The sequence below is a fragment of the Athene noctua genome, chromosome 1 (assembly GCF_965140245.1).
Source record: "Athene noctua chromosome 1, bAthNoc1.hap1.1, whole genome shotgun sequence".
Taxonomy (NCBI): domain Eukaryota; kingdom Metazoa; phylum Chordata; class Aves; order Strigiformes; family Strigidae; genus Athene; species Athene noctua.
This window is the reverse complement of record NC_134037.1, coordinates 132,458,603-132,470,983: the sequence shown is the minus strand read 5'-3', so window position 1 is coordinate 132,470,983 and position 12,381 is coordinate 132,458,603. Positions and strand designations below refer to the sequence as shown.

At 38.8% G+C, this 12,381-nt stretch overlaps 1 protein-coding gene across 1 annotated transcript in view; it reads right to left on the bottom strand.

The window, feature by feature from the left end:
* The window catches only part of MAN1A2 (mannosidase alpha class 1A member 2), a 151,114-nt gene that overhangs the window by 71,195 nt on the left and 67,538 nt on the right, over positions 1 to 12,381 (bottom strand). Inside the window, exons 4-5 of the mRNA XM_074896783.1 lie at positions 10,015 to 10,133; positions 7,588 to 7,668 (exon numbers count right to left, since the gene is read on the bottom strand). Of these exons, the coding sequence (XP_074752884.1) occupies positions 7,588 to 7,668; positions 10,015 to 10,133 (200 nt within the window). The remainder of the gene's footprint in view (positions 1 to 7,587; positions 7,669 to 10,014; positions 10,134 to 12,381) is intronic.

Below are 12,381 nucleotides of genomic sequence, written 5' to 3'. Positions count from 1 at the left end.
CTATTTTGTAACTTCTACTGCAGCTTATAGCTGTTGTCTTTGGCAAGCTTTGTTGTTTCATCATTAAGACACAAAGATCAGCCAGCTATTTTCTATTTGGTGCCATTCATTCTTACTGCTTGCCTGGTTGTTGCTTTTTTGCACCAGGAATTGAAAGTGTTTTGGACAGGCAGTGATTTTACAAAGCAGCCCTTCTGTCCTCCCTCAGTAATCAGTGCCAGCTACCCTGATGCCCAAAAAGACCCAGATCCACAAAGTGACTGATAAAAGTGGAAGAACGTATAATCAATCATAAACCAAATAAAGACCAATCTGTGTTGAAAAAAAAAATTATTTACCAATACCAACATACAGAGTGAAGAGGAAAACCTCACATTACCCAGAGTAAAAGCAAGAACCAAATATGACTGATCTTGAACAAAATCTTAAACCAGAAACTGGATAGATGCCATGAGATATGAAAGAATTCCATAGTGCCATTCATCCTGAGAAACCAGCTATACAATATGGCTGATTTCCAGGTGATAGAGGAACCTTCCTGGAAACACTTTAAAAGACTGTACGAACCAACAGCTCCAATCTGATAATAAAAGTATAACTTGCAAAAGCATCCTTTTTTGGTGAAATATAAGTGCTTTATCTGGTTCTGATCTGTGTCTACATGACACTTTTATTAAGCATTTCTATCCTGATTCTATTACATACAATAGAGTGTTACCAAGATATTTTATTAGTGTTTGATAAGAAGTTAAAAATAACTGTAAAGAACACAAAACATTCTTATACAGTATGTCTAGGGCATTAACTTGGAATAAACTTAAAGGAACCTGCTGTTCTAGGGAAAAAGCTAAATAATGCCTTGATAGGCATCATTGAAAACTGTAAAAAACATGGATTCATAACTGAAGGCAAAAACTATACTTATGCCAGGATAATGCATGAGAGAAAACAAATGCAGCCACCAAAAAAATGTTTGCTACTTTTTTGTGTTGGAGGGTTTTGGGGGGGTTTTGTAGTGTTTTTCAGTTTGGCTTGGTTTTCATTTTGTTTTGGAGTTTTTTTTCATTCACGTAAGGCTGATTTTCAAACTAAGTGGCCATATTCAGAGTTTACAGTAGGCATACAGAACGTTTAATTTCTACTTACTTCTGTTATATTATCAACTACCTGGACTTGTACAAGGCATTTGACACCACCCCACATGACATCTAAATTGGAGACACATGGATTTGACGGACAGACCACTCAGTGGATAAAGAATTGGCTGGATGGGTACACTCAAAGAGTTGTGGTCAAAGGCTCGATGTCCAAGTGGAGAGCAGTGACCAGTGCCATTCCTCAGGGGTTAGTGTTGGGACTGGTGCTGTTTAACATCTTGGCTGGAGACATGGACAGTGGGATCGAGGCACCCTCAGCAGTTTGCTGACAACACCGAGCTGTGTGGTGCGACTGACACACTGGAGGGAAGGGATGTGCCATCCAGAGGGACCTGGACAGGCTGGAGAGGTGGGACTGTGCAAACCTCATGGAGTTCAACAAGGCCAAGCGCAAGGTCCTGAACATAGGTCAGGGCAATCCCAAGCACAAACACAGGCTGGATGATGAGTGGGCTGAGAGCAGCCCTGCAGAGAAGGACTTGGGGGTATTAGTGGATGGAAAACTGACCATGAGCCAGCAATGTGGGCTCATAGCCCAGAAAGCCAACCATGTCCTGGGCTGCATCCAGAGCAAGTATGGCCAGCAGGGCGAGGGAGGGGATTCTCCCCCTCTACTCCACTCTTGAGACCCCACCCCGAGTACTGTGTCCAGCTCTGGGGCCCCCAACATAAGAAGGACACGGGCCTACTTGAGCAGATCCAGAGAAGGGCAGGAAGATGACTGGGGGACCGGAACAGCTTTCCTATGAGGACAGGCTGAGAGAGTTGGAGTTGTTCAGCCTGGAGAAGAGAAGTCTCTGGGAGACCTTACAGCAGCCTTCCAGTACTTAAATGGGCCAACAGGAAAGCTGGCGAGTGACTCTTTATCAGGGAGTGTAGGGATAAGATGAGGGGTAATGGTTTTAAACTGAAAGAGGGAAAATTTATACTAGATACAAAGAAGAAATTTTTTACTGTGATGGTGGTGATCACTGGAACAGGTTGCCCAGAAAGGCTGTGGCTGCCCCCTCCCTGAAAGGGTTTAAGGCCACGTTGGACGGCGCTTTGGGCAACCTGGTCAAGTGGAAGGTGTCCCTGCCCAAGGCAGGGGGGTTGGAACTAGATGATCTCTGAGGTCCCTTCCAACACAAACCATTCTATGATTCTATTATCACAGCTCCCCCACCCCCAAGCATAATAAAGACCTGTCTAGTTCCTATAGAAGTTAAAGGATTGTTGCAGAGATTACCAAGAAACAGTCTGGTTCAATTTAGATAAGAAGTCTTCATATACTTTACTTCCAGTATGTTAATTTGGCCTGTTAACTCCATTTGACAAATGGAAAAGAAGCGGCATAGTGATATCTCAGAAAGTGGAAAACTTGTAGTTCACATGGGTTAACTACTCATGCTTCCTTTTTGATCAAAATGCAAATCCATTTGATCAGAGGGCTGAAACACCTCTCCTATGAGGACAGGCTGAGAGAGATGGGGTTGTCCAGCCTGGAGAAGAGAAAGCTGTTGGGGAAATCTTATAGTGACCTTTCAATATATAGAGGGGGTTTTTAAGAGAGATGGAGACAGACTTTTTACCACAGACATCAGTGACAGAGGAAGGGGCAACAGTTTTAAAAATGAAAGAGGGTAAGTTTTGACTGGATATAAGGAAGAAATTTTTTATGATGAGGGTAGTGAGACACTGGAATAGGTTGCTCAGAGTTGTTGCAGATGCCACATCCTTAGAAGTGTTCAAAGTCAGGTCAGACGGGGCTCTGAGCAACCTGATCTATTCAAAGATGTCCCCACCCATGGAAAGGGGGTTGGGCTAGATGATTTTTAAAGTCCCTTCCAACCCAAACCATTCTATAATTCTGTATTCTGCTATTTTATATATATTCATTACATATTTCAGTAATGTATTTTGGAGAAAAGCTTCTCAAAAACCTCCAAGAAACTCAAAAGCAAGGAGTTTGGGACCTCATTCCTACATAGGAGTTGAGACAAAGGCAGCACACTCTTAGATCTGATAATATAGTCAGACACCTGTCCACAACCAGCCAGGAAAAACTTACTGTGCAGAGAATTTAAACAAGGGCCTCCCAGACTGCAGACCTACTACCCCTGCCATCACATAAAGCTCAGTGTTGTTTGAACTTGCAAAGCCTGAAACAGAATGCATGGGCAGATTTTCCACCGTGTCAGGTTTCACCGGCATATCTTGATTTTCTTCTACTGAGAAGGCATTCTGACATGGAAAAATGGGAGAAAGATGGTGACTTCCCCCAAATCAGAAAAACTGTTAAGACAGAGAAACAATTTTGTCTCTCTGCATCAACAGAAAGGTACAGTGAGCCAAGACAACCAAAACATTTGGCCACAGGGACATGAAAACACATTCTCCTCAAACTTTAGCTCTACATGCCTATCACTCAAGGAAGTCCAGCAGAAATTCTCAGATGTAAAAGGCTGAGCTGTTAAAAAATTCAGAAGTGTCATGTTTCACAAAGAAAGGCCTGTGACTCAACACTGGACAGGTCAAGCCCACAGCATTTTAAGCCAAGTTGTCAGCTGCTAAAAACAGCAGCTTTTTTCTGGTTGTGAGAGAGATGTTTCATTATTCCTTCATCCACTGTAGTAAGAGGGAACTCTTGCTGAAAGAAGGGACAGCAATACCCACAATCATAATATGAAAGGTTTAAAATATTACCATCAACTGTAAGCAGCATCATTAAAATCCATGATCACAGTTGATGCTCCTCTGAAAGTAATACCAGTAACACGACAGCTAAAATATAGCATGGAGACTACAGTCATGACACTAGACACGCTAAATAATTTTTTAAAACTGACGTGTTTCTAGTAAGAGCATTAAACAGGACAATTTTATCTAAATTAATAGCCAGCTGTACTTAAAAACTATGATCAATATCTACCATTATGACTCATAATCAGATAAAATCCTATCAAGCACAATTACCTTCTCCATACAAAGGACAAAAGCATATCAATAAACCATGCTGACTATTAAATTCTCTGAATGTGGCCACTTAAAAATGACTGAACTTCCACAGCTGTTTCTAAGTCTTGGACACTTTATTCTATGTTTGTCACTACAGCATCTTTAACAGAACTAAGCGATAGGAGTCAAAATTAAATAAGAATGTGTTTTATAACTGTCACCAAACAGAAGTAACTCTTATTGCAGAACTAAGCCGAATTTATATAAATTAAAAGAGGAAACCCAGCATTAACTCCAAACATTGGCATTAATTGGATTGAATACAATATTAATTGTTCATTGTATTAGACCTATCTTTCAATATTAATTGTTCATTGTATTGGACCTATTTTTCAATAAATCAAACAAGACAGGCAAAAGTACAGAAATTAGTTTGAAAACATTCTAAACCAGTATCTAGCAACAGTCTTACAGAAGTAGAGGCTTGAAGAAAGGGAGATGAGGATTGGAATATCAAGAAGGTGTGGGAAGGGAACATGAACAAGTAAATGATAGCTTGATGAAGAAAGGAAGGATACCTACTAGTTAATAGAGATCCCCTTAGAGGCATAAGCCCATGTGCATGTTCACAACCTGGATCAGGCAAAACATGCAAACAGTTGGGTTCAGGCTTGTCTGTCTTAGCAGTGGCTTAAGTGTCTCCTCACATGTCTGAATGCAGTAAAAAAAGGAATAAGGCATGTCCCAATCCGGAGCTAAAGAATACCCTCCCTTCTTGGGAACAGATGACTAGGCCGGAAATCACATCTCAAACCAACCTGCTTCCAACTTCAAGGAGTTCTCAGAGGCTGGTGTCTCTCTCCTGGGCTCAATTACTGAAAAAGTCTCAAGTTCCTTGCTTTTCTTATTCACACTGACAAATTGCAGAGAAATCATCCAATTTGGCAAATGAAGTGGTCTTTCAGATACCAGAAGGAGTCCTATCTGCCACACTATTTTGAAAAAAATGCAGCCTGAATGTTTTAGGAATAGTTCTTTTGGAAAATGAAGATAATAGACATGAACACTCGACAGGAATAATCTTCTACCCCAAATCATGAAGCATTTAAAGTCCATTGGAGAGACTGATGTCATAAAAGTATTTCTTAAACAGAAGAGTCATCCCAGTAGCCAAAATTTAGGAAAGACAGAGGGTAAAACTTTCTAAGAAGAACGGAAATAAAATGTGTCAATGAAAAACTCTTTAAGCTTGTTCTGACTCTACCAAGCAGTTAGAAGCAACTGAAAGGAAAAGGAATACTTAAGCTTTACAACTGCAGCAAAGCATATGTTTTGGCAGTGTTTAGCTGCACCCATCTGCATACTGAGGCGAAAAAGTTCTTTTTAAGGGGCTTGTGCACAGGTGTGGGATTAATCTACACAAACAATTCAGCTACAAACACGTGATCTGGGCTCTTTCCCTGAGGTTTTTCATATTCACAGTAGATGACTTCAAGAAGCATGCTAAGGTTTGAGTAAGTTATTCAGACACAGGTTCAATGCTCCTAGTTGAAAAGATGATGTGGGACTGCTCTACTCAATGCTTGAAGACTTCAGTGATCGCATAATATTAATGTGATCTGTGCTCCAAGCATAAATAGATTTCTGGAAAGGAAGAATCCTTCAATGTGCTGCTGTTGCATGCACTACAGTAAAAGCTACCAGAACTCCTCCCAACGGTTCCAGCTTATCTACTTCAGTATCTCCACAGCACAAGTTTAAAAGCACATGCAGCTCAGACTGCTCTCCATGAAACTTCTTTGCTACAGAAATAAAAAACACAAGCACTTTTTCTTGCTTATATCTGACAGAAAAAGAAAGCTGAGGGCCTTCAAAAAAAAACTGGTAGGTTAATAATGCTGACCTAGATGAAATTCAGAAGCTGCCTCAAGTTAATATTTGGGTTGATTGTTCAGTGGGTTTTATGCCTTCTTTTGTTAGGTCATAAGCGTAAGCTAACAGGGTTTGAAATTCACCACTACTCAAACACAAGTGATAGCTGCTACAAAGACTGTCTTCCTGGGGAGGTGCCACAGTAACCGATTTAAAAGGCTGACTTGTAATGCTGGGGAACAGATCACTCCCTGAGGGTAAAAGCCTTACAGAGTTGTGAGAAAACTCTGGTGGAATACCTAAACCTGACAGATTCTGGAGGTGGGGAAAGGCTCACTGCCATGAACATAAGGTCAGCTCTTCAGCTGCTACAAAGGAAGGAGAGGCAAAATTACATGCTTCTCCTTTACTTTGGGCCTCCTGGAACAGAGCAGGTGAATCACTGTAGCAGAAAGGACTGTTTGCAGCTGGATCCCTCTGCAGACAGGAGCTTGGAGAGTGTGGACAGTGGAGAAGGTGAAGCAGTAGTCTTGATGAAAAATAAACCAGCAATTTCTTTCAAGATATACACTGGATTTTTGCTTTGCCACTAAGCTCTTCTTTCAAAGAGAAGACACTCCTACAAGAGAACATTTACAGATCCCAGGATGACACCAAAGACCTAAAGAGCCAACAAATATGTGGGTTTTTTCTCTGGGTTATTTTTAGGGCTGTGGGCTTAAAATCTCTGAAAACTTGATACTCACGTGGTGCTCCCATAAACAAAGGGGGAAGATACATATGAACACCTGAAAGTGTATCAAGCCTTAAACCATGAAATATGACTGCAAGCCTACTGTTTTAGGTCGTGGCCTACATAAGAGCCATGAAACATAAAGGATAAAACCAAATCAAGACATAAGCAATAGATCAAAAGTCAGGTAGCTGATAAGACATGAGAAGATCTATGACTTAATCTGTAACAAGGCTCCAGCCTTGTTAAAATATGTGAAGTAAGAGGTCACAGCAACGTTACTGCTAGACCTCTACTAGTTCATGGTTGCAAGTCTTCAGGTATACACATATGCATCCTTTCAAACTAAGCATGTCTCTGCCTAAGTGCTCAAAAGTACAAGTCTGATCTTTTTAAATAAAAGTCTCAAAAGTAGGACAAAATTGGCTTGATATTTCTCAGTTTGTCAGTGAGAAAATGGTAAGAAGACAGTGCAGCACTTTTGTGAAGCAAACTTACAGCCTTGTAGGGCAAGTAACAAAACTATTATTTGTACTTTCATGGAGTTACAGAATAACAAAACAAGTTATTGTTGGCATGAGAATCTAGTGACTTGATATTTCAGACTGATGTTTGAGTAAACATCAAAATCCAATAAAAAAAAAATCTTTTGAAAACACCTTGATATAAGAAGCATTCCAAAGCTCTAACAAGGGGTTCTAAATTGGCCAAGACCTGCACAGAAAAAAGCCTTAAAGATTCCTTACTCTAAGAATTTCATTACTCAGACAACATACTGCTGTAAAATTAGTTTGAAAACTACCAGGAAACCAAGATTTTAGAAAATTCTTCATATGCAACATTTGCTCAAATACACTAAATTTCACAGGCACCTTCCAGTCTCCTTACCTCTTGTCCTGAAAGGTAGTATGCTGCTAGAAGACCACCAATGAAGCGAATATTGACCTCAAAAACAGATACTTCAGAATTCTAGAACAGAAAGAAAGAGTAAATAATTAATCAACGCCCTAATCAAAGAAAAAAAACCAGCAAGGCAGAGGTGAGTACATACCCTAAACCAAACTGCACTCAAGGGTTTGTACTGTTTCAGTATCTAGATCCATACTGAAATTCCTGTGCACGTCTTCATGACACCAATAATTCTAGTTACAGCTTTAACTGATTTTTAAAAAGTCAGATTAGTTTTTCTCCTGCTCTCTAATTATATTATCACCACAAAGTGGAATTAAAGTTGTTTGGGGATGGTGGGAAAGGCAGCAATTTCCATTTCCATAATTCAGCATCTTTTCTCTCACATTTAACCATAACACCAAATCTTCTGGGTTTACAGGATAAAGTAGAATAATAATTAGAGAATTCCTGTAATGTGCTTTCTTAACCTGAGTTACCAATGTGCAATCTCAAATTCAGAGCTGCATTTTAACACAGTCTCTGTCTAGGAATAGCCTTTATGTATTTATATGACAACAAGTACTGTAAGACCGCTGAGAAACTAAAGAGAATAAACCATTTTACTGCCTGCCTCCACATTTATATGGGGCTAAATTTACTAGTATCTTTTGAACTCATCTAACCCACTGAAAAATTAAGAGGAATTAGGTAGTTTTAACATCTTTCTACCTCCCTCCGCACCCCATTCACTACTTTGCCTGTATACAACCCATCTGTCTCCCTATAAACTTCACTTCATTCAACCCATTAGACACAGAAATGCAGTTTTATTAAAATATTTTGAGATAAGGCTTTCTTTTATCCAGAAAAGTCATTACAATGTACACTGTACACACGGACACACCAATGAGTTGAAGTGATATTTATAGGTCTATCTTTCCTTTCACATTCGTTCTATGGCACCTGCAGTTGTAACATGCATTTTGCTTGTAACCAAAATAAATGCATTTTGCAAATATTACTTATTTCAGAAAGATTATATCCTTCAAAGATTTCCTTAATGAAAGTCTAAAGTTTGAAATACTCCCAAACACAAGTTTTTAGTAAAAGATGTATTTTTATTCACATACAGGTGATACAAGTAAAGTATCAACGAAGCAGCATACAATTTCACTTAATACCTATTAAAGTCATGAATCACACAAGCACTTGTACACAGTGTAGAGTGAAACTAATGATTTCTATTTCCCAGTAAAAGAATCCAAGAGGAATAAACTTATGTATGTATTTATAACCTCCAAAACGTATAAGGAAATGACTCAAGTCTGGTGTATATTCTAAGACAACTCATTAACAGAAATGTTTTTTGATACATAGGAAGCTGTAATTGAACCCCAGTGGGTCACAAATTTCTTCCACCCAAAATCCTAGATTAATTCTGGAAATTTAATATTAAGATTTCCTCAGATGAGACAAAAGTTATAGAAGTAATTTTCTTCACTGTCATAATGGTACCATTGTGTCTACACCGTCTCTGCTATATTTAGGGTCTTCAGTTTTAGACTGAATAATTAACTGGCACGAACTGAAAAAAGCAAAGTAGAATTTCTTTAACGTCTGCCAGACAGCCGATGTATAAAACAAAAGGAAAATGCTGAAGCAAATCACTTCTGAAATGTAGTTTATAACATAAAACCAACAGTAAGCATCTGCCTAATTCTGACTGTATACCTACATTTCATTTTGTGCATTACTGAATGAAAAATTATTTTTGGAACCATAGGGCAAGTCCAAGAATTGAAATACAAATTCTGTCACAGAGTCTGTGACAGCCCCAAAATTAGTCATAGGAACAGTAATCAATAAAGATAAAATAGAGCCGTTTCTTCCACTTAACACTTCCAAACTCTGACAAAGAATGTCAGATACTATATGACCAACTGAGAAACTCCTGCAATAGATTCAGAACCTGTAGGCAAACTGCGACAACTCAAGTGGCATTCTTCATGTTAAAACATCTCAAGGACATGGAAGAAGAGACTGTATTGTTAATTTACATACCATGGTTTGGGGGGAAATTGTCTTTCACAGCTCAGTTATTTCCAATTACTATCAGTTAGTAAAGTCTCACTTTCTGCCTTCATTTCTCAGGCCCTGCTGATTCTCACTGGCCACTTCCTTTTTCTGCCATTATCCAATTATAATTTGCACTTTAAGTAAAGATACATCTATTTATTGTATTTTCAAAGTGTGAAAGAGTTGGGGCGCGTTTTTTTCAAAATAAAGTTACAGAGAACTTCATTAAAGCTTACATCTGATATTCGAATCATAAGTTTTTTAATTTCCAGCTGAAAGATCTCTTCTGTCTCCCCCAAGAGGAACACTGTGAAAAGTACTAGAGAAATTAGGGCAAGTTCTACTCACCACACTGAAATCAAGATTTTTGTCAATCCACTCTTGTCCTTCTCTGAATTCGTCGTGAAGTCCCATGATATAAAGAGTATCCAATGCATCTACTATGGTAGCACCCATTTGTGAGTTTCCTACATGCAAAAACACAGATTTCTATTACAAGTGATTATTTCATTACTTTTCTTAAAGATCACAAGCATGAGAAAATAACCCAAGCAGTAGCAAAGCAACGTTACTACAAAGATGACAGGACAAAGAATAATCAAAATGAGCAAGGAATTAGCAGCTAGTAAGAGGATCGCCCTTCTCTTTCAAAGCATCAGTCCTCTGTCACAGTTTGGCTTCTGGGGAGAAAAGAATAAAGATAGAAAATAAAACCCTTTTCATCTGCCTAACCTGAACATAAGCAACTGTACTTTGACACAAAAAAAAAAAAAAGGAGAGAGAGACATTCAGCTTCAAAAAGCTACTAGGAATTCTAGGATAGAAGTCTTTAAAAAGCATATACAAGCTAAAGCAATTGGTACTTGCAGTGGTGCATGGTACTTTCCAACATTTACTCCTGAAACATTCAAAGTTTTGCAGTTATGGAAGCTACCTAGTCACTCACTGAAAGCATGGACTGATGAGCAGGGGTGCCCTGACTTGGCTTGACTGATAAAGTCTGGGCCTAAGATGTCACTGCCTGCAGGGACCCCTACTATGAGCTGCTAATGGATTCCTCAATTGCAACTATTCAAAGTTGAAAATTTAAAGCCAAATAAAAATCAATGGTGCTCTACCCTAAAATGTCATTCACTTGAAAAAGCAGCAATTTAGGTGACTGATGAGCGACTCATCAGTTTATACAAGGGAGAAGGGATGAAGAGGTGGTGAGCCATTGCCCACTTTAGCCTTGAGCTCCTTAGGCCATCCCAACCTAAACTGTTACCCTTAGTAGGCAGAGGTCTTTGTTTCTAGAGGAAAGAAAAAGTTACCACAGGTTTATTTATTTTCATGGAGTGTATGAAATTTCCTATGCACTAAGAAAGTAGCCGAATTTCATACCAGTATTCTATAAAACAGTACAATAACTATATGATTGACAATTTAATGACAGTAGTCTCCTAACAAATTCAGCCACTTTTATTTTTTTTTTAATGTGTTTTTTATCCATAATGGAATCTCTACAGCAGTGTTCCTGCTTAGTTGTTTCTATTCATTCATTTCTGATTTTTACATGTTTAGAGATTTTTTTTTTTACCCCTCAAGCATAACAATAACTGAATTAAGCCATCACCCACAGTGTATTTCTTTCAGACATCTAAATAACTGATACTTACATGCAAGCTTAACTCCCATTTTCAGGGATTTCTTTCCCTGAATAATAAAGAATTAAACAAAATCTCTATAAGAGAGTAATCACTAACTAATTTCTTCCAAAATAGCTGTGCATCTGTTTTAATTAATTTAAACTAGATATGGAAAGCCTGAAGTCAGTGGTGTTTGCTAAGAATATCCAAGCACTGATAGGGACACTAACTTTCGAAAGTTTAATTAAAAGACATATCCTTTGACAAACTGGCCACCAGGCGTATCAGTGTCTCAGGAAATGAATTCACCTCGGTGCCCAAGTACTGTGAGGTTTAACACTGTCAGCCAAACGACTAATTCCATCGCTTGTGCTGAAGTGGAGTTTGCTTTGAGCAGAGTTACAGCATGCACTAAATTTCGCAGCTTTTCATAAGCATAATGTGACAGTTATCTAATTTATCACTTCAAAAATATGCAAATCAGACCATGACACAAGGACTAACTTCAGTATTAGCTGACAAGGTATTTTTGACATAATGTTGGAATGTGTTATACTGCTATGGCACTCAAAGTAATTTCTGTTCCTTTATTTAAACCGCATTGATAAAAATCTTCAAATGCACAAGGTGTTTGAACAAATAGGGATACAGAGCCTTGGGAAATCTGAAAGCTGCTCTTGTTATCGTTTCAGAAAATAAAAGCCTTCTAACTTAAACACAGTGATAACCACATCAGTAAGCTCTCATATTCTACAGTTACCATGAGGTTAGAAAACGCCACAGCAGGATGGATCGGTGTGTCATTGCGTCATGTGCCCTGCCGTCCACACCCCCCCATTCCCCCCCCCCCCCTCAAAAAAAGAGTTCAGACCACTCTACAATCATTCAGTTTTCTAGATATCAGAAGTACATTCAAGTGTCCACAAAGGGGATCAGTTAGGCACAAGAATATCTGCTTTCCAGCTCTTCAAAAATATCTTCAAAAATACAAATTTAAACAACCTTTTTCATGGAGTTCTTTGCACAGAACTATAGAAGAAGGACCATATAAATGCCCATGATTATTTTTGCCATCTCACAAATCCAA